The 21,982-nt window shown below is 40.1% G+C and overlaps 2 protein-coding genes across 9 annotated transcripts; one reads left to right on the top strand and one right to left on the bottom strand.

Moving 5' to 3' along the window:
* The first annotated feature begins 5,431 nt into the window (after positions 1-5,431).
* On the top strand, positions 5,432-7,611 carry dnajc19 (DnaJ (Hsp40) homolog, subfamily C, member 19). Its single transcript, XM_084011727.1, has 6 exons — positions 5,432-5,562; positions 5,918-5,969; positions 6,521-6,594; positions 6,740-6,819; positions 6,998-7,068; positions 7,417-7,611. Exons 1-6 carry the CDS (start codon positions 5,560-5,562, stop codon positions 7,485-7,487), a joined length of 351 nt encoding a protein of 116 aa, XP_083867853.1. The 5' UTR covers positions 5,432-5,559; the 3' UTR covers positions 7,488-7,611.
* A 303-nt stretch (positions 7,612-7,914) lies between these two features.
* fxr1 (FMR1 autosomal homolog 1) lies at positions 7,915-21,165 on the bottom strand. 8 transcript variants are annotated; one of them, XM_084011708.1, is made up of 18 exons: positions 21,056-21,165; positions 19,067-19,119; positions 18,857-18,950; positions 18,698-18,769; positions 17,571-17,719; positions 17,271-17,364; positions 16,737-16,853; positions 15,661-15,831; positions 15,466-15,544; positions 15,129-15,238; positions 14,869-14,964; positions 11,848-12,100; positions 11,595-11,688; positions 11,346-11,476; positions 11,014-11,220; positions 10,642-10,719; positions 9,889-9,974; positions 7,915-9,710 (listed from the first exon to the last, which is right to left on the bottom strand). In XM_084011708.1, the coding sequence occupies exons 1-18, from the start codon at positions 21,104-21,106 to the stop codon at positions 9,540-9,542; spliced, it is 2,106 nt and encodes a 701-aa protein (XP_083867834.1). In that variant the 5' UTR covers positions 21,107-21,165; the 3' UTR covers positions 7,915-9,539. The 8 variants fall into 8 exon arrangements, with proteins under 8 accessions (XP_083867834.1, XP_083867836.1, XP_083867832.1 ...); XM_084011710.1 differs by having other exon boundaries at positions 14,869-14,955; XM_084011706.1 differs by having other exon boundaries at positions 11,014-11,223; positions 21,056-21,164.
* Between the last annotated feature and the right edge of the window lie 817 nt (positions 21,166-21,982).

Raw genomic sequence — 21,982 nt, 5'->3', positions numbered from 1 at the left:
TCACATATTTAACATAACGTTACTTGAGTGGCTCCCTGGAGGGAGAGCAGCTTTCAGGGTCCAAGATATCATCACATGTGTCTGAGACCAGACCACCTCTGGAAAATCAAACACCACTTGAAAGACAAGGTGCTGCAGGCTCTGATCTCATCCACCATTTAATGAGAAACTCATATTTAATAATATAAAGACAGAATGCTTTCATGGTTTTAAATGTCACAAATGCAGTGGTGGAATGTAATTTACTCAAGTGAGGTCCTTTTTTTTGCTACTTTATATGTACACACACACACACACACACATATATATATATATATATATATATATATATATATATATAGACACAGATTTACATAAAGTTCTTTTAAATTTGGATGCAGTAAAGTATAGCTTAAAGTAGTCCCAGCTCAACCAACAGTGAATAATAATCACTATTTGATTATTGCTTCTGTAACAATAATAATCCAATAAAATAATGTATAATAACACTCACAGAGGGCAGCACTTGTAATGGAGTATTGTAACCACCTTGTATTTCTGGATACTTTCACCATGGCTCAATCCTTTACTTATGATATACACACAACTTTATTACACTTATCTGACTCTGATCCAGTCTGATAAGTGTATTTCTACAATGTGTTTCAAAATGAAACAACAACAACAACAAAATGTTCTTGGACCCTGACAGGAAAAGGAAAAAGAGGTAAGCAAGTTCCATCAACCATTTGTTTGATTGACAGGTGGAGAAGTGATTAAACTGATTTAAATATAAATTAAATGTATGCGATTTTTGCCTGTATATTTTTTTTCACGCCATGATATCGCTACTTGTTTCTCTTCCAGATTCTCTTCCCCCCCTCACATAACTGGCATACCTCCACTCTGGTTTCTTGTAGTTTAATAAGGACTTATCATCACCGATCCAGACAGTTGGAGGAAAATAGCAGACTGATGAGCAGCAAGTGAAGACATTTAGGTTGTTTGTAAATGCCCTAAATGTAAATGTTTGGAGGGCCTGTTGCATCCACTGTGGGTCCAAAGTCTGCCGGTTAGCATTCTTCCTATGGCATCTTGTTTTACTCATGTTTGCTAAAAATAACGCATTAATATGTACTGTAACCTTTGCTTTTCTTTTGTTTCATTATGTTAAATGTTTAATGATTTTAATAGCAGCATCTTTTTAATAGCAGCAATTTTTCGATATGTTGCTCTTGTCTGTATGGTCAAACGCAAAGTCGATTCTTAGTTGACATTCAGTAGCAATGAAGAGGCTGCTAAAGTAAATTCAGGTCACATGAGTGGTTTCAGAAATCACTTGAAGAGTTCGTCTTTTCTAAATCACATACAACACATCAAATCAATATTTCTGACCAAACCATGTGGGAACATATTTGAAACATCTTAAAATATCACAGACAATCACCAGTCATGCAAGACTGCTTTCATACAGAAGCCTCTGATAACCTTTAACAAAAAGGGTAATGGGATTTGTCTTTTCCAGGGGGAAAAATCTGTTTTTGATTAAACTTTCTCTTCAATAAATATATAGAAACTTTAAAGAAAGTAATTTGTTTGAACAACAAGAGACTTAAAAAACAGCAAAAACAATCTCCAGAATGGAAAAAATTCCCTAATAAACGTGTTAAAGTTGGTCAATAAAGTAAAAAAAATGAACGTATCATGTCAGAAAGCTGACGGGGGCACCACGCCTAGTGGCAGTTGATCTTATGAAGTCACCCCAGAAAATGATTGGTCAGGAAAATAATCCACAGACAAGAGGTCACAGCACGATCCATCAAAACCAGCACCCAGTTCAAACTAGACCAGCAGGAGAGTTAAAACATTTCGTTATTCCCTTATCGTTTTCAGTGTAATAATAGAGAAAGCGTTTCATAACACAGAAACTGAAACATCTCAAAAACTTCTGCTCAGCTGATGACAAAACTTTTATAACCGGATCAATCCTCTCATAAGGAATGAGGACAGCTGTGCTAAGCTCACTTTCATATGAAAGCACACAGGTCACCTCAGTCCACGTACATTTCAGCCTCCTCAGTGCACAATGCAAATGCAAAGTCCAACCGCAACTCACCAAACACAATCATATGCATCCCTGCATGGATCCAAACTTCATTATCATCCCTCTTCATCTCCTCACAGTCTACCTCCTGAGCGGGGGGAGAGCCTCTCCGTCCCTCAAGTATCTTATTGTCATTCCTAATCACTCCTCAGAATCATAAACAATCTCACAACTTTTTTTCCTCCCCTCATTCAGCCCTCTCTGTTTATGCAGTTCCCAGAAGGCATTGCCTTATAGACTCTCCCTCTCCGGCGGCAAAGATGTCAGGAAAACAAATAACGGCGGGGAAACAAAACAAAACAAAGTCTCCTGAAATACCTTGTGGATGCCCAGAGGAAGGCGCTGGACAGACAGATGAGCAGATAGGTTCCCTCTGTCCTCCTCTCTCAGGCTGCCTCCTCTCTCGGCGTGCTGTGGAGAGTGACTGCTCACAGCCTGCCTGGCATATCTAATTAGAGCCAGGCTGTTGCCACTATCGGGCAGAGGATCTACCTCTCCAATCTCTCCTGACTCAATCTTCCCCATCTCTGATTTTCTTTTATATTTATGCTGGAATATTTAATTGTAGACAAAAGGTTACTCTGGGCTCTATTCATCGCACACAGGCAGAATAATCTCCTTTAAAAGGCTTGACATTTCAGGCTTTTCAAAAGGGGCTGAAAAAATTATATCCCCGCTTTTGTTAATCAATGAAGTAGAACTCCCCCGAACAAAAGAATTAAATTGCTTGGTTGGGTTAATAAAACACACAGAAATAGCTGCTTCCTGTGGGCTTTTGTGCTTGCCACTGGCTCCCCCCATATGCAACCAGCACTGTAATTCCATATGATTTGGGGGGCAAAACTCTCATTTCTCCACACAGTCGGCTTTTTAAATCCTATTGAATGAGCAGCCTGTGAGGCTGGCTGATTGGGACCTCTTGCCTGAGCCTGGCTGCCTGGCTAGCAGAACAGGCTCTCTCCATTCAAATATAACTTGCACTCAGGAGAGACAGCGGGTCCACTACAATTTACAATTTCTATACTGCCCATGCCTCAGAAAAACATTGTAATTATGCAAATGATAGGGGCAATAATTAGGCCCTTTACTGTCCCATTGTGTTAGCTGCTGTCGTGGTTTGGTCCAATGGCAGGAGCGACGCAGCAGGGCACGTTCAGGTTTAAATTGCTCCTTACAGACAGCCTGCAGATGTTCACAGCATCTTCTATCCTATCACTAGCCATCATCCTGAGCCAGGGGGCATGCATATATGACCTAGAGGCAGGATCTGGTTTCGCTGTGGGAGAGCTGCCCAAAGGGCTGGATGTCACTGCAGCATACACCTGTTTTACCCAGAGGCCTGCTGCTCTGTGATACATTCAATTATAATCGTAAAAACAGCAATTTAAGAAGCTTGAACTTGAGCTTTTTGCTTGATGAATGACTTGAAAAGATAACAGATGACTAAACCTTTGCTTCTTGATTACAATACACCCACTAATTGAGCTGCTCACTAGAAGACGTTACATACCAGCAGTGTAATATAACTTTTCCAGCATCTCTCTTGTTTCAGTGGAAGAAAAAGTCTAACTGCCAAGATCGCTCACAGCAATTAACATTATGAGTGGAAACACATGAATCCAAATTATGTCTAGATGTTTAGACTAAGAGATCTTGGTTACATTGTAAAAGTTTTAATCAAGTCTAAATGATAACAGTTTAAAGTCAATACCCTATGTAGACATTTAAAAACAAACTTTTATCCGAGACGCTTTTCAAGCTACAAATCACTTTCAAGCTATGGTTAACTGAACTTTATCTGAACTGCACATTTGGCTCAATCCCAGAGAACTAAACCATGAATTTACTCAAATTAGCCGGAGAACTGACTTAGTGAAGGCATTCAGTAAAACATTCCATTCAATATAAACCTGGGCTTATAAAGCATTTATAGTTCATACAACAAATATTTAGGATTTGATGTCAAAATATCAATTCAATGAGGCTAGACAGAACACAACTCAAGCAGTGTCCCTTCTGCCATCATTCTGAATTAGGTCACCATTAAATGATAATATTAAAAGCCATCATGGTTCACAAAGTGCCATTCATCAAAATGACAATATAATCAGTACACCTAATGTGTGAAACTACGATTTTTGCCAAATTCAAACTGAGTGTACGAGCTAACCTCGACCGCAAAGAGATTATGATATAATCATTGAAGGAATATTTGAATAAACAACTTCGCAATTTTTATGTCACCTGTGTATGTTTTTCATATTGAAGTGTTGTGCTTCAAGTAGCCTAAAATGTGAAAGTCTGTTAAAACAATTTCCGCCACTTTCTCCACAATAATTCAGTGGAGGTTTGTCACTGGGTAAAGGATCATTGTTGTAATAATGTAGGCCTATGGTCTCTCTCACACACACACACACACACACACACACACACACACAGAGCCAGTCAAAAGTTCTCTCCTAACACATATACATGTGGCAGCAAAGTTCAAACTCATCACCTACGCTCTGCACAACATAATATTTTTAGTTAGCAAAAGGGAGGAAATCATGTAAAATCCCCTTAACCTGAAAACTCACCTGCACAACACTTTCGACGTGGACTGCAGAGGCCTGGAATCTCCCTGTGCACAAACAAAACAAAAGCATTACACAAGAACTTGTGGACAAATGGACTAGTTTATAATAGCACAATAATGCATATTGCACAATAATGCATCTCCATTGAGCCCACTCTGGGGCTTTCCTGCTGCAGCTGTAGTTGGTCTGACCAATAGTGTACAGTGGCTAATGTTAGCAAGCATCAGATAGATATAGAAGTGCTGTCAACGTGATAAATGTTTTTGCATTCATATATCCTGTTATAAGTCACAGTGGACACGACAACCCTTTTAACAGAAGTTACACTGCTGCTTTACTTGCTATAGTTCCCTATTCATGCCAGTGCTCTAAGCTGCATTAACAGTGCAGTAAGCTAATGCTAACTAGCCACCATAAAGATTAGCATTCTAGCAAATGCAAGCTAGCGTTTGAAGCTAAATTGCACGCCAACATCAGGATGATATGTTTGCATTCCCTCACATTTAATAGTTTTCCAACGGTATCATTGAGCTCGACCACATGGAAACCCCAAAACAACCAGCAGAGCTGACACGCGTCCTCTAGCAAGCAACAACATTGACATATAGGGACTAAAATCATGTATTTATTATGGACAAAACTTAATTTATCATCGGCGTTCATAAACAGGACTGAAGAACCAAACCTTGAAGGCAGGTGAGGGGAGTTTAAATACTGCAGTAGGCGGGGCTGAGGGAGTAGACGAGCGAGAGGAGGAACAGCGGACGTCAACGCTGTTTGCGACAGTTGTCCGCCAATTTCCGGCACAAACACACATGCACGCCCGGTCGCCGAAAACATGAGAGGTCAAAAGTTATGATCCTAATCTTCAACAGAAACGGAACGTAACACAGTGACATGGTAGGTCGGGCTTGTCAATAACTACCTGCTGCGATCATGTTTAAACGGTTGAATGACAAAGAGACGGTTGAAAAGCGGTATAACGTTAATTCTGAACGGCTAAGCTAGCGTTAGCTTTACTCTAAAGTGCAGCAGGACTCCGAGATTAACGTTCAGTTTACCCCTTTCTCATAGCCAGCTAGCCACCGTCAGTTAGTCTGATAAGAGGAAATAAACGGAGCTGCCTGGACTTCTATGTGCTATGTTTTCACATTGTAGCAGAAGTCAACGCATAAACTGTTGGTGGTGATAATCTGCATGTCCTCGTTGGGTTTCTGATGTCTCTCTCTCTGTGCGTCTGTCTGTCTGTGTCCAGGCCAGTTCCATGGTGGCAGTGGGACTGGCTCTGGCAGCAGCTGGATTTGCAGGTGAGTGAAGGACGGAAGCACTGGCAAGTGTATGAATGTTACTCACCTTGGCACATCATGTGGAAAAGGTAAACTAAGCATTTAGTTCGTCGGTGGTGTGGCCCCGGACCCGAAGTCTAAATAAGTATGCGTCACTGATCAGATACAAGGACAAGGTTAATTCTTAAAATCTACTGCAAACTAAAAATACGGCAGTCAGATAACTCTCCTCAAGATCAATGGTTTTCCTTACAATACCTGCAGCCATTAAGGATACTGTTAATTCACTATGATCATATATTGATATGAGGAAGAATTGTTGTTATAGCATGATCCTATTGGTTATGATTTACTCTTTTGTTTAACTGAATAATTTAAAGCAAAAAAAAAAGACTAAATATAAACATATAAACAAAGAATATGGTCAATTTATAACTGTTATTTTCCATACAGCTGCAATAGTGTGATCAATATGGGGAGAATACAATTTACTTTAAACATATCTGTAAAAAAAAAATATATATCAGACGATATAAAAATTCTGCATCCATGCCCTCTTCGTTGTCTGCCAGGTCGCTATGCCATGCAGGCCATGAGGCAGATGGAGCCTCAGATGAAACAGGCCCTTCAGAATTTCCCCAAGACAGTAAGGGAATGCACACAATTACTTGATCTCCACATGGAAATGTGCATTATAGAAATATATTAATCGCTGACCTTATGTTTAAGTGTTTTTGCAAGCAAGGGTCAGTAAGCAGGTCCGTCCTGTTGAACTGTATGTGTTGTTGCAGGCTTTCGGAGGAGGGTACTACAGAGGTGGATTTGATCCAAAGATGACCAAGAGGGAAGCTTCCCTGGTTTTAGGTGTCAGGTATGTGGACACGCTTCCCATCGTTAAGTCAACCGGTTACATGTTACTGGACAACCAAGGTCATACATAGCTGCATGTTGACCGGCTGTCTGTCAATATACTCTCCAATACAGCAGAACATTCACCACTATCCATGATTAATAGTAATTCACTGTTGAACCACTGTTCTGTCTTGCAGTCCCACAGCCAACAGGATTAAGATCAGAGAGGCACATAGAAAACTGATGGTCCTGAATCATCCAGATAGAGGTAAGGGTTTAAAACTTCCCCATCGGGTCCTTTAGACGCTGCATGTTACAATGAAGTGCTCCACACACTGATGGAGTAAATATACATCATATCTCCAGTACACTACATTCATTTTCTTTGTTCCTAGATGTTACTTTGCTGGTTAGACATGACTTTATTTGTCAAAGTAAATGTAAACTTCAGGGTGGAGCATATTTTACAAAGAAAGGTGAATAAACACCAATGACAAGGTTTTAGTCTGTTCTAAATGGGATGTGTTGCATGCAGCATGATCACAAACATAAAGATGAAGACTTTCCTGACATGTAACCATGGACACCGTGTGTTTGGTGTGTGTGTGGGCCACAGGTGGATCTCCCTACATAGCAGCGAAGATAAATGAAGCAAAGGATTTCTTGGACGCCCAGACAAAGAAGTGATGCCGGCGCAGACAAACATGTGATTCCACACTGCTCTTATTCATGCTGTTGCACTGAACGACTTGAGTGATTACCAGACTTTTCTAGCCGATTGTTCTCAAATAAAATTGTGCTGTACAAATTGTGAATATAACACTCTTTCATTATGATGTTGCGTTTTAGATTTACTTTGTCTGAATATCTACTATTAATATTTACCAATAAATGATCATTGGAGATCCATGACCTGTAACTTTAATGTTTAGCTTAATTTAATGGTTAAACTGTAAAATGGCTCATATGTCAAACCTAAAATGCTCCTGTGTATTAATGTGATACATGCAATCTCAAAATCTTCACTCTTGCTTATAAAAAAAAAAGAAACAGCACCATTTTGCATTGTATTTTTACAAGTTGTCATATTTGCATAAGAGAGCTTGACAGTTGAGTTTTAGATCTACATGGAAGATCAAGTTTATTTAAGAACTACCTGCATACAAAACATATTGCACATCAACCAACCAGAATGATCCTTTAAAAAAAACAAAACATACTGTAGTTGACCCAGCAAAAACACTTTGGGGTGTCACAACTCTCAGTAGTCCAAATTGTCATTTGTCTCAAAAGAAAGCCCTAGGTAACGCATGTTTTAGTGTCAAGAAAAAGAAGAGCTTCTCGTTTTTGCCTTTTTTTTTCTTTTCTTTTTTTAAATACTGTACATTTTTAAATAAATAAACCAAATAAACCTCCTGCCTTAGAGGAACAGTCGTGACCAGTTTCCAGCCAGCCAGTCCGCGGAAGAACCATGAAAATGACATCATCGTCACCTGGGCTTTGTTTTCCAGAAACATTTCAAACAAGTTACGAGGCTCTTTCTATTTAACTGGAAATCTAGAAAACAAACACTCATGTATTTGATGAAAGTGCCCGATGTCTCAAAATGACATGTTTCCAGGAAACCCAGTTTTGATGGCTACATCTCTGTCCAGCACTCAACAGTAACAGGCCGGTTCACAAACTCAACTACAATCAACTTTTTGACAGAAAAAAAAAAAAGGTTATGTTTCAGTGCAAACAAACAAAACTCCTCCATTGTTTTGTTTCTTTTCCAGACACGCTGTAATAACATTTCTTGTATGACCAAAGTGGTTGCATATTGAAAAAACAAAGCAGCTAATGTCAAACTCCTTAACAGATTTATATATTTAAATATATATAAAGGATGACTGGACTCATTTCCCCCCACAAACATTAAGAATAGACACACCTGATTTTAAAAAGATATGCCTCTGAAATCCTTCCAGGATCGTTCAGTGTTTGTCTCCACCTGCACATCACCTGGTTCCACCCAAGGGTGACGAGTAACACAGAAACAAGTGAAACAATTTCAGATGGTGCGCAGAGCCAGGCAACAACATGTTGAATCTACTCTCAAGGCACAACAGATGATCACATGTATGTCAAACATACTTGGGTTTCCAACAAACCTATCTGCACTATGGTACTGCTCATGCAGAATATTTAATTTACAAACTACTCCAGATGCACAAAACATCCTGAAAAAACGGTGGAAGCATCTTTCAGAGTCCACCTGGTAAAAGGCAGACGTGTTTCTGTTTTAAAATCCTGCTGTGATATTATTTTTACTGATTAAAAAAAAAAAAAAAAAGAACTGCTGCATTCATACCATAGTTTGGGTTTGAGTGGAATCCCTGTCTGCATTTTATAAAAACTGCACCCAGTCAGTGGACCAAAAGGTACAGTTAAGTAGATGTTTGTAAGTCTGTGTGTGTTTGACTATCTTTGGCAAGCTCATACAGGAAGAACTATTGTTAAAAAAAACAAAAAACTGTTGTAAAATGAATATAGTTGTGCAGAAAACAATGTTATGGGGAGTTTAAGGTCCAGACCTTTAAAATGTGTGCAGTGGAGCAGGTTTCAAATAGTTAAAGAGCAGTGCTTGCTGTGTTTGAATGTTTCACTTTTAAGGGTGCTCCAAAGACCATGAGATTAAATCAAGTGCAGCCAAAAGAATTTCAAATATTTGAAACCATTTCCTTTGCTCGGGTCCGACTAGGAGAGTCCGTTAACAACAGGTTGTGGGTTAGAGTCTTCCTGGTAGGAGACTTTGGCGGGAGCGCCAGTGGCATTGCTGCCCTCGACGTCGGCAGCGTTGTCGTTGGAACCATTGGTGGTTGCCGGGACAGACGGTGGGCTGTCCTCAACAATGGCATCCACCTGACCCTGAACAGAAAGAACAAATAATTGACTTTTAACGTATTCAAACTATTTCCCCATCAGTATCCCAGATTACATAAGGCAGCTTCTACATTCTCACATAGAAACAAACCCAGGTTAAAGAGACTTCATAAAAAAGTGATTCTGGTAGCAATTTATCAACACATGACATGTAGGTACTAACCACATCCTTGTTTTTCTTGGTGTCCACAGTGGTTGTCATCTGTCTGCTCCGAGAGTCAGCCCGGGATATGTAGTCAGCCACCGTCACTGCACAGACAACAGAGAAAAGAAAAGCACGTCAAAATGTTCTCTCAGTCCTACACAGTCAAAACATATCCACAATATTGATTCACAGCCCATGTGGTCTAGTAGCAAACATGGACAGTAGCATCAGTTGCAAATGAAGAATGTGGAGAAAGTCATTTTTTACATTTGCACCATTGTTGGTCAACTGCTGTGGAAAGCACGTTTGACAGACGTTGATGATGTTACAGTAGATCCTGTCTTGGAGTGTGAAAGGAGCTTTTCAGCACTTTCAAACTCTCCAAACAGCACTTATTGGAGAAAACAATAGCCTAACTGAAGGCCACAAATACTTCACATCACAGAGAAGTAGGTGAGAGGTCAGGCTTACTATGACACACCACACAATCAGGATTGCCATAGTAATTGACAGCCTGACGTTAAAACAAGCTGCAGCCAAGTTGTTAGCAAACAAGTATTACACTAATGAAATAATACAAGAAAAAAGGAAGATGCATATTTTTTTTTTTTTTTTAACTGCACAGCAAACCAGCGTGGACACACTAAGCCAGTCAGTCAACCAACCACTTCCACTCATGTATTATGTTGTTGGTGTCACACAGTGCATAGCCTTTTAGCCCAAGCCATTAGGTACACTGTTTAGGGGAATCCTGGTAGTTCCCATGGTTACCTGGCTGCCTCTCCTCAGGCAGGCGCATGCGGCGACGTCGACTACGGTTACGACGCTGAGGCTTAGCTTCTGAGTCATCTAAGGGCGTGAGGTGATCACAAAAAGAGGGTTTGGGGGCTTAAATTGCCTTTAAAGCAGAGACCTGTCTGAACTACAAAGGCTCCTTTAACATCAACATGGGAAATGATGCACTGCTGCTAAAAACAGCACTGTTAGCTCAGAGAAATGTATAACAGACTTTTTTCCCTAAGATGTTCTGCTCACCGTTTTGTGACTAATGTACCCTGACAACTATGTTTTACATGTATGTGCTGCGTGAGTTTATGTGTGCATGAAGAAGTTTCATCGTTCAACATAACACGACTTCCCTACCTATTCCATTTTCACTCATTGAGGCGTTATCCGACTCGCTCATGCCATCCATCAGTGTGGCGTCCTCGTCTGTTCTGCGCCGTCGGGATCGTCTACGCCGGTTTGCAGTCAAGTTGGACTCGCTTGCATCTGTATCAGCTGTCTGGTCTGTCTCGGTGTTTGTCTCCGCGGCTCCGTAGGCGTTGTTATCCTCATTGTCCCGAGGCACTGCTGCAAAGTCAGATAGACAGGAAACAGGTTATAAAGTCGAACTACCATATGACAAGACTTTTACAAGAGAAAGGTATTTTATATTTTTTATGTTTTTATATTCTCCTAAGAGTGAATTTTACCAGAGCTGCTGCTGCTGCTGCTGTATGCTCCTCTTCCTCCTCTCCCCCGTCCTCCAGGCCCTCCTCGGCCTCTGCCGGGTCCGGGTCTCCTGCGGCCATCTCTTTGTGGTCTTGAGCCTCTCTCTTTCTCCCTGTAAGTCAGTCAGTCAATAAAATGTATGTATATATGCATGTTTGTAGTGACAGCTTCCAATATTTTTTTTTACATATTTAGTTTGATATAAAAAGAAAAAGACTAAACAATCTCACCTATCCGGGTCTTCTCCCGCGAGGGACCAATCACTGAGCTCATCCCTGCGCTCTGAATCTGTCTCAGAGGCATTGGACTGCTCAGAGTTGGTGCCTGGAAGAATCAAGGAAACACAAGAGAGCCACGGCCACACAGGAAGGTTAGGATTTCTCACACCAATGGCATATTTATACACAATTTTTAACACCACAGTATCTGGCAGCAAGTAAAGTTGATTGTTTTAGTTGTTTATTTAATTTTAAAGGTGCCTACCATATCCAGTGCTGTAGCCGTGACCTCTGCGTCCACGCCCTCGACCGTTGTAGGAGCGGCTTCCATGTAAAGAGGATGAAGAGGCATTGGCACTGCCATCTGTATTATACCCTCCCCCTCTTTCCCCTCTCTCTCCTCTTTCCCCTCTCTCTCCTCTCTCCCCTCTGTCTCCTCTCTCTGGGCGGTGACTCTGGGTGACCTGACGCAATTGTTCATCAATCTGCATCCTCTCCAGACGAAGTTGCTCAACCTCCTAGAGGTGAAAACATAGGGGAAATGGTAAGACTAAAGAGAAAGAAAATTAAGAAAAGGAGGAAAGCAAGAAACACAAAATGCATGCAATTGGATTTCTTCTGTTTCAGAAAATCTCTGAGCAATGTATTTTTTTTTTTCTTGCATGCATAATCATCATACACACGTCTACATCACATCCAGTGTGCCTCGTGTTGCTTAGTCTGAATCTCGCTAGGCTGCCTCCCTGTGTATAATCCACAACCTGCCTCAGCTCTTCCTCTAGCTGCTGGCCTTCTGCAAGAAGCTCCGCCATCTCCTACACACACACCGTGCAAAAACAACACACACACACACACACACACACGAAGCACCAACACAACACGAAGCACCAACACAACACAAAACAGGACACAAGCATACGTCCATGCAAAGTGCAAAGCATACACACAGTGAAATTCACATCGTAGACCAGCAAAGTGATTATCCTTGAAGATTATCATACATTTGTATGGCATTCACAATGAACACTGTAGACTGAAAATAGACAAATATTAACAACCAGGTAGTCCTGCCAGGGAATATTTACAAGAGGTGGTGATAAACATTATGTGCAGCTGGCCAATATTCCAAACTTCATGTCAATGTCGAGTTGAAACGGCATTTCAAGAGTATCGGGCTTCTTTTATCGCATTTACGAGTGAAGCAGAATTAGCAGACAGGACACAACGTTGATTGAATTTGATTTGATCGTTCAAAAGATTCGCTCACTTCTCTAGCTCTGTGCAGTGTTGTAGTTGCAGATTGATTGATGATGTCACAATATAACTGGATGAAATTGGTTGGTACTAGCTGATGTAAGCATGCGTCATGTTTTGTTTTACATGAACATAAAGAGATTTCAATATTTAAATACGATCTCGATGCATCTTCTTGATGCATCTCGATGCATTTCATCCTCAATTTTCTATATTACCACACATGGCTTTTCATCAATTAAAACAAACAGTCAGATAAATATGAACTCTTTATTTAGAAAGCTGCTTTTAAATTCAGATGTTAACAAATTTCACATGTTTTGTTACATTAAGTTGTAAAGAAAAATATAATTATAGGCCAATCCTACCAACGTGTTTTAATTTTAATTCCTCATTCACGTTAATGACGACACTATAAAGCCGTAAGTCCTTCACTATAAGATCCTACACACCGAGGTATCCTCTGGGCTCTCTCGGACTTGGATGGCAACTTTCTCACGGACTCGTCGATCTTTGGCTGTGCTGGGTCAGTAGTTTTCTTTCCGTTGTGACCAGAGGCTAACATTAGCTCAGCGTGCCATCGGCTAATGTGGTTCCTCATATTAGTGGTGTTACCGAAGTATTTGATTTTAGCGTGGTAAGTTTTACAAATAGCATGGGTCTTGTCCAGTTGTCGTCGCGTCCCAGCAGCTTCAGAAAATCCAAAATGTTCCCAGATATCCGCTTTTAAATTGTGTGGATTTTTTTTTATCGCGCATCGGCTACCGCTACTGCGTTCCTCCATGTTATGATGGTGGCTTTACGGTGTTCGCTCGCTTGTCCGTCCTTCACCCACAATGCAACTTGAACTTTACAACTTTATTGTCCAGCAGAAACGGGAAACGCAATAAAAATCTATTATGTGACGTTACTGCATCGATTCAGAATCGTCCCATTAAGCATCTCGATGCATCTTTGAATCGATTATTTTCGGCACCCCTAATAACACCAAGGCTCGACCATATTTTACTATCCTTTCAAACCACCCTAAAATACAATTTAAACTGTCCAAAAGTAAATACTAGCCGTCCTAATTATAAAATTATTGTTTTTCTGCAATACATTTCTTTTCATAATTAAAAGTGGTGTATGGCATAATTATAACACAATGGAAAATTATTAAATTAGCGTTTTATAAAAACATCTCTTACATATACATACTAATTGATTAATCAATATTACAAGCATTCAATTCATAAATCATCTTGGAGCCCCCCACTTTTTTATATTTGTAAACGCTGCACGTGGTTGGAGTTTGAGTCTTCGTCTCTTTTGTTATGTTGCAGCCTTTATGCAATATTTCACTTTTTCCTTCTTAATACATTTGCAAAATGTTCTAAAAATGGTTTGAGTGTAGATTGATGAGGGAAACAAATTAATTTAAACGATTTAAGCTTAAGGCTGCAACATGACAAAATGTGAAAAGGTGAACGGCTCTGAATACTTTCTGAATGCACTGTATATTAAGTATTTTTACATCTTGTATGAGACACCCTAAGGTGTTTATTATTCATATTAAATAATTTATAATTATTAATTTGTTTGACATATTACCCCATCTGCACACACACAGCACACAATCAAAGCAGTACTGTTACTGTAGTACTGCAGTTACTGATGGGACTTAGCATTAGCTGATTAAATGTGATAGACATGCTGGTGGCCTTATGCCTCATTAGTTAGGCAGGCCTTATGTATGTAGCCATTAAGTAGCAGCCTGAAATAGCTGTAGGTTGAAGTTGTGGCATTGAGTTAAAACATAACAAAACATGCATAAACAAACTGACACACACACACACACACACACACACACACACACACACACACACACACACACACACACACACACACACACACACACACACACACACACACACACACACACACACACACACACACACACACACACACACACACACACACACACACACACACACACACACACACACACACACACACACACACACACACACACACAAAAATGTATCCTTACATTGAGGTAAGAGATGTGGTACTCCAGCAAGACCTGAACATTGCCAATGCTCTCCTTCGTACCGACAAAGGTGAATGGGACCATTCCCTGTGTCAACAAAACACAAAAACATAAAAGAAGTTAGTATGGGACTGACTGAGTGGAAAGAAAATGTCTACACTATTTGTATACAAATAACAATAGACAAAACAAGATGATTGTTATCAGTAATCTGTAAGCAGCTTTATCAGTAGTATAAAATGTGGCAGTAGCAGGCTTACTTCCTCTCGGGGCTGCTTGTTTTCATTGTCTCCTTCTATCCTGACCCTCACCACACCAGACTTGTCCACGATCTCCTGGATGACCTTACCGTTTTTACCGATCACTTTGCCTAGGGACCCAGAGCAGAGAAAAGATGCAAGTCAAGAAGATGATGAGCTAACAAAACTGAAATCATTTCATAATGGGGTAAATGAAGATACACAAATGATATTGTGATATTAGATGACTGTCTTGCAATGTGTCACACAATTGCCTGTAATGTGGCAACACCAGCATGACCAATGTATGGAGCATCTAACTAAACTCAACTTAGGGAGAAAATGTGCGTGAACGTACCAACAAGGGCCCTGGGCACCTGGACAGAATCCTCCAAAAACTCCAGGTAATTTCTGGCCTTCTTCACTGCCTCTGCTGTCTGAAAAACAACACAAGGTTACTCATCTTATATTTGTTGTTGTGAAGACTTATATTTATTCAATCCTTTCCCCCCCATCATGCCTCTACAGACACTCAAGCTCAAATTAACCCTACCTCTCCATAAATCCTGAAAGTGCCAGTCTCCTCATCAAGATCAATGGCAGTGACTCCTGGGACTTTCCGTGCTTGCTGGATGTTGCTGCCATGGCTGCCGATGGCCAGGCCCATCAAATCGGTTCTGACCATGAACTCCTCCTGGAAGGAGGACACCAGCTGCCTGGAGTTCTGCACAAATACAAGAGCAAAATTAATTAATGGATTGATTTGTTATTAGTTAATATTTTTGCTTTTAATACATTTGAAACCCTTGAAATTCATTTTGAAATTGACACATTAAAAGTTAGCAAAAATTGTTTTTATAAATATTTTTTTCATAAAAATAAGAGTTATGTCCCCATATAGCATATTGTGTACTTTTTACTCCAATTATATTAGTATTAGTAGCAGTTTTAGCATTATTTCTGTAAAATGATCTAAAACAAAGTAATTTTAGCCTATCATAATATTCTTCTTCGGCTTCGACTGTTGTCATGGTAATCAACATTCAAATCAGTACTTCAATGAAGCGTCTTTGTTTTTATTGTTATACGTGCATTACTCCAACATCCCAAATAGCCCATGAAATAAGGAATATTAATTACACATTATTCATTTTGCATGAATATTATTTATCAATAGTTATTCTCAGATAAATAGGGATGTTTGACTTGTGAAAGCGATGCATGTGTAGGTGTCTAAATGTCACAGGGCAAAGAAAAGAGACAGACTTCAACAAAGCCATGTCTTTTATTTTATGTTAGCATAGGCTATAGTCTATTGATTTATTCATTTGTTAATAGGCCTACATATGAGCAAATATGTTTTTGCTTTAATTATCGCACATTTTGTTGCTGTTTTGGTTTCAATACAAAGTTTTGCAAAGTTGTTTTTTTCTGATCAACTCCATAAGTGCTCTGATAAAAACTTTGACTTCATATGGTACATTCATATGGCAGTGCCTTCGTGTCACCATGGTGACCAGCAGATTCACTAGCTTTAAGGTTACCAACTTACCCCCTCCAAGGGATCTAGCTGCCTAACCTCCAGGCTACCACAGTGACTGAACCACAGTGTTCTTGTTACCAACTGACCTCCAGGTGTTTTGTGGCCTCATGGTTGCGTGACATTAGCAGCAGTTTGGTCCTGATGCTGCGCAGGTGCATGTCACTCAGCAAAGATACACGCTTCACTGTCGTCTCATTGGTAGACTACAAACACACACACAGGAAATAAAAGAAGAATTAACTGCTGCTGCTGAGTTGCTTGCTTGCAGATGACGACTTGTAAGAAAGGAATAGCTGAGTCATCCAACGTACAAGCATTAGCAGGAGAAATATGTGATATATCATGTAGTCATGTAGACAGGCCTGCCGCCCGATTGCTTTTATAGTGCCCCAGGGTCAGGTGGATCGCGGCGATTTTTTAAAGTAAATGGTAAGCAGCCAAATTCTTCTCTTCTTCGTGCTTTTCTCCTTTCTTCCAATAGGCTTGTAGCATGCATCACAAGAGAATAGAAAGAGGGCCCGGGACAACTGTACGGGTGTTCCCCCCTTGACGGCGGACCTGCATGTAGATGCTATTTTAAATATCCAAACGTCACAACAGGATTACAGCACGACACTTACCACAATCACTAGTTCACTGGTCTCAGGGCAGTATGTGATGCGACAGGCTCCCACAGCTTTCTTAAATTCCTTATGGGCATTCTCACCCTGGCATCTGAAATATGAGAAAGATGGATCGATTTAAATGTCCTGAATCCATGATGTGAACAAATGGTTTACTCCTACATCTGACATAGAGGCGACAGAGTTTAGAGAAATCATAAAGTACAGACAATATGAACAAACATGACAAATCTGTTTATCTATCTAATTTAAGGTGTATCGCTCCCTACTGGCGTTAATTTAAGATGCTGTACATACGCTTCTTGTAGATCCTGAGGAACAGGGACAGTGCACTTGTGAAAGGAGTTCTTGGTGATGGCCTTGTTCACGTTGACTGGACGCAGACGCTCAAAGGTCACGATCTCATTGTAGGTGGCATCGCAGGCTGCATACTCGATCACATAGAACTGAAACGACAGACAGGCTGAGTGTGGAGAATAAAATGTACACCAACAACAATATATATATCAAATGTTTATAACAATTACAAGTGGCGCAATATACTGGTATTGTCTATAAACGTGATATTTAAAATGAAATACTGATATTTCAATATAATACATAGAAGAATATTGTGTAAATAATGAAACACCTTTTAAATCATTTTATACACACACAGCTGTGGTTAAAGACTCTCTTTCGACCTCATTATATTCATATTTTGATTGTTATTAATTTATCAAGAAAGAGACAAAATGCACAATATACAAAGTTAAAAAGGACAGCTCATCCCCAAATCAAATATTCACATTATCCCTGTTAACTATATTGCTATTAACCAGTCTAGATGTGTTGGTGTGAGTTCCCTAGTTTTGAAGGTATCGACATAGATATGCCTGCCTTGTCTCAAATATAATGGGACTACATGGCACTCGGCTTGTAGTAATCATAAATACATTCAGCCATGATAATCGTGTAGTGTATATCAGATATTGTGATGGCCCCAAGGGCAATAATAATATTATAGATTGATATCTGCAATATTGGTTAATTTGAATGAATGATAACTCACAAAAGAGAATCAGTGAGAATTGAATACTGTTAGCATGAATTTGTATGCAAATATTGAGTGAACAGTATTGAAATGCTGTGAGGTTCGAACACACAGGCCAGCCCATTCGTGGAATCTGCACGTTCTCCTCGTGTCAGCACAGGTTCTCTCTGGCTTCCTCCAACAGTCCAAAGATATGCAGGTTAGGTTAATCGATGACTCTAAACTGCCTGTAGGTGTGAATTTGAATAGAATGGATGTTTGTCTCTTTGACTTTGACAGCCTTATGCCAGCTTGGATTGATTGCAGCACCCAGAGACCCTCAGTAGGATAAGCAGTTACAAGTAATGGATAGAGAGTATAGAAATATGTCTTCATGAGGAACAATACTCACAGCTCCCTTCATCATGCGGACTTTAGCCAGCCACCAACCACAAGGCTCCTGATCATTGGCTCGGGAGAGGATCTGACAGGGGATGGAGACAGAGGCAGTGAGACATTATGGGATAAGAAAGGAAACAAGTCAAAGTAGTGTATACCGTGTCCTCCTCACCTCCACCTCCTCGCCCTCTCCAATCTCCTTCTTGCCGTCAGCAGGCGGTGGCATCCTGACATCATTGAAGGGCACCTGGCGCTCTGGCTGCCAACTGGAAATTAAGATAGTAATGTCCTTTGTAAAAGCATGGTCCTGCATTTGTCTAAAAATGTTGAACTTGACTTTTTTTCTAAAAAGAGCTGGAATACAGGAGTAAGAGACACTCACTTGTTCTCAAAGGCAATGGTGAGAGAGTCATCGTGGATATCTTTGACAACGCCCTGCAGGACAAACAGAGACGAAAGCAGGGTAAGCATGATAACTGACTGAAATAAAGTTCCAGCTTTTTGAGTTTCACTGACTGTACAGAACAGAAATAGTATAATTTGATTCTTCAAGCAAATGATTTGTGAAGGAAATACTTACTATTAAGAAGTCATGCATTCCAGGCATGTGGTTTTAAATTACAGGAGCTAAATAACAAGCTTGAGTGCTGCATAAATAACGTGCACACTAATACATAGATTTGGCCGATAATGGAATATGTTTGTTAATAACTAATAGTGGTGTTGGCCAAAGCAGACAACAAATTAACAACTAAGACCATCTAAGAAAGTTCTGCTGATTACCGAAAGCAACAAACTGTATTCATGTCACTTTTCAATGCTTTTAGAAATCAAAGACAAAACTTAATTCAACCCTGTTGTTTTTGATTGTTAGAATGACTCTGAGCAGTAGACATATTACAACATAACCAAATATCACCTACAGCATCTGTGTGACTAGAGACTACAAAAAGGAAGCTTTTTATTTATCACGCTTTAATAGATATTATGATAATCTGTCACAGAACAACATTAACAGTAATTCCAATGAAAGATCAATGGATGTTGAGTGTAGAGCTGAAATGATTGGTTACTATTTTTGTTATTGCTTATGAGTCATTGGTCATTTTTCAATAAAAAATATTATCTGGCTCCAGCATCTAAAATGTGAGGATGTGTCACAAATAAAATTAATTAATTAATAATGAACAAAATCTTTAGCTGCAGCCCTGACTGTATGAATTTTCCCACTGCTTTTTACACATTAAAATACACCTCAAGAACAGCTGTACAGAAACTACTTTGTTGACATGAAGCCACACCAGAATTGAAAATGTTCTAAGAATCCGAGGGCTTAAGAAATGTACAATTTAAGCAGCATGCTAGTCATATTTGAAGGTAGGGTGTCAACTGGATTTTAACAGAAAACCACACAGACATAAAAGTCGCTCTGGGCAACAGACAAACAGGGAAGTGGACTAAATGAGTCATGAAACCAGGGTTGGGTGCCCAGAGTAAAGCAGTGGGACAGTATGAAACAGTAGTAAGGGAGCCATGTGAGAAATAGAGGTGAGGCCAGAAAGGAAAACGAAAGAAGGAAAGGAGTCTGCGGAGCAGAGGAGGCGAGAGTAGGAGAGAGGAAACGGACAAGAAGAGATGAGGGGAAAGGGGCTGTTGCAGACAGCAAGTCTAGAAATAGCTTTTAAGTCTACGGTATCGGTTACCCTCTCCTGGCATGCCATCTGGTCAGGATTGACAAGGAACAGCTGGCTCACACATACACATGCAAAAAATAGCTTCGACGTGATGAAGTATCAAATAATAGACAGCCGAGTGCGTGCAATTCAACGAGATCAAAATCACTGTCGTAGCTGGCCACCGTGCCTCGTAAACATCACACACTTCCATACGATACATGATCAACACATCTACCTACCAAATAAATTACATATAGCTACAATCGGCAGCGGATATTTTACAGAACAGCGTCGCACCAAAATTTAGTTGAACCACATCTTTTGACGTCAACAGTTAGGCAACTAGCAAGTTAGCTAACTTTTAGCTAGAGAAGCTGCAACCGGACGTCAAGTACAACTATTAAAAGCGTTTATCAGTCATGTATAACAATAATCGAGGTTAAGGTCGTGTTTCGTCCACTCTCAGCATAAAGAAAGGTCGCTTTCGAAAGTGACACCAGTCGAAAGACTAGCGAGCGATGCTAGCTTAGCCAGCTAACGTTGGCTAGCATTGCTAGTACAAGCTAATGGCGAGCAGCTAGTAGGTTCAGAGCGAGTCGAAAACTCTTGGCGTGTTCCATGAGACTTGAACTAAAATACTGCATCGTGTAACGTGGCTATCGTGTCTGAGGTGTAATAAATACGCCGTTATTTACCTTATAATAAGCCCCGTTGGAGCCACGGACCTCCACCACCAGTTCCTCCATATTGGACACGCAAAGGATGTCGGGACGACAGGTGCTCCTTGAAGCATCGGGGGAGAAGTTTGCATGCTGGAGATGAGACTGCTCCATGATCGTAGTTTGCTTACTGCTTATTGTTGGTCCTCGACACAAACATAAACCTCTGAAAAAGCTTGATTGTGTTTCCTCACGCCGATAATTCAACACACCGAAGCCTCATCTGACATTTTGTCCTGCTGTATTGTTGTTGTCACGAAGGCAGCAGAGGAAAGTAACTAAGTAACTACTTATGTACCATAGAAACTGTAAGTGCATTTTTGGGGAAGGCCTTCTTGTTCTTAACTTAACATGGTGTTTCCATGTCATGGTCCTAAATACTACATTATGGAATCCAATATTGTACTCTTTTATATAAATTTAGTTCACTACATGTATTTGACAACATTAGTATATTTGTAGATGCAGATTATTAATACAAAATATAAATCAACTAATAAATTATGATTTTCATTATTATTGATTAAGTCAATGATTCTCAGAGTGGGGTCTGGGCCACTTTGTCAGGGGGTCCTCGAAATAAATGTTAAAATTCTGCTGCATCATGAAAACGTGTATCTACAAATGTGGACCATTTGTGCCAACAAAACAAGCATATTGTGTCCATTATTGCCACCCACGTTAGCTTTGCACCAATAGAAACGCTAATGTGACAAGCAGCAATAAGTACAGTATTTTTAAGGTGAAGCACTTAGCGAAAGTCAGTGTTAGACTGGTAGGTTTAAAGATCTGCATTAATTAGGACCACTTGCTTTTGTTCATGTTCTGCTTGAAGACCAATTACTTGAAATAGTCTATAAACGCCATCAAGTTGAGTCCAAATGTGATTCAACTGAACTCGCC

The sequence above is a fragment of the Eutrigla gurnardus genome, assembly GCF_963514095.1.
Source record: "Eutrigla gurnardus genome assembly, chromosome: 6".
Classification (NCBI taxonomy): Eukaryota; Metazoa; Chordata; class Actinopteri; order Perciformes; family Triglidae; genus Eutrigla; species Eutrigla gurnardus.
This window is presented reverse-complemented; position numbering and strand designations above follow the sequence as displayed.

What these genes read in the sequence shown, in the direction of transcription:
- dnajc19 (XM_084011727.1), top strand. An exon ending in GGCAGCAGCTGGATTTGCAG is followed by an intron (nt 5,970 to 6,520) that starts GTGAGTGAAGGA and finishes GTTGTCTGCCAG; the next exon opens with GTCGCTATGCCATGCAGGCC. An exon ending in TCCCTGGTTTTAGGTGTCAG is followed by an intron (nt 6,820 to 6,997) that starts GTATGTGGACAC and finishes TCTGTCTTGCAG; the next exon opens with TCCCACAGCCAACAGGATTA.
- fxr1 (XM_084011706.1), bottom strand. Translation starts at nt 21,106, where the DNA reads ATGGAGGAACTGGTGGTGGAGGTCCGTGGCTCCAACGGGGCTTATTAT. An exon ending in CCTCAGGATCTACAAGAAGC is followed by an intron (nt 17,365 to 17,570) that starts GTATGTACAGCA and finishes CTCATATTTCAG; the next exon opens with ATGCCAGGGTGAGAATGCCC. An exon ending in ACCACATCTCTTACCTCAAT is followed by an intron (nt 12,101 to 14,868) that starts GTAAGGATACAT and finishes TTTCACCTCTAG; the next exon opens with GAGGTTGAGCAACTTCGTCT.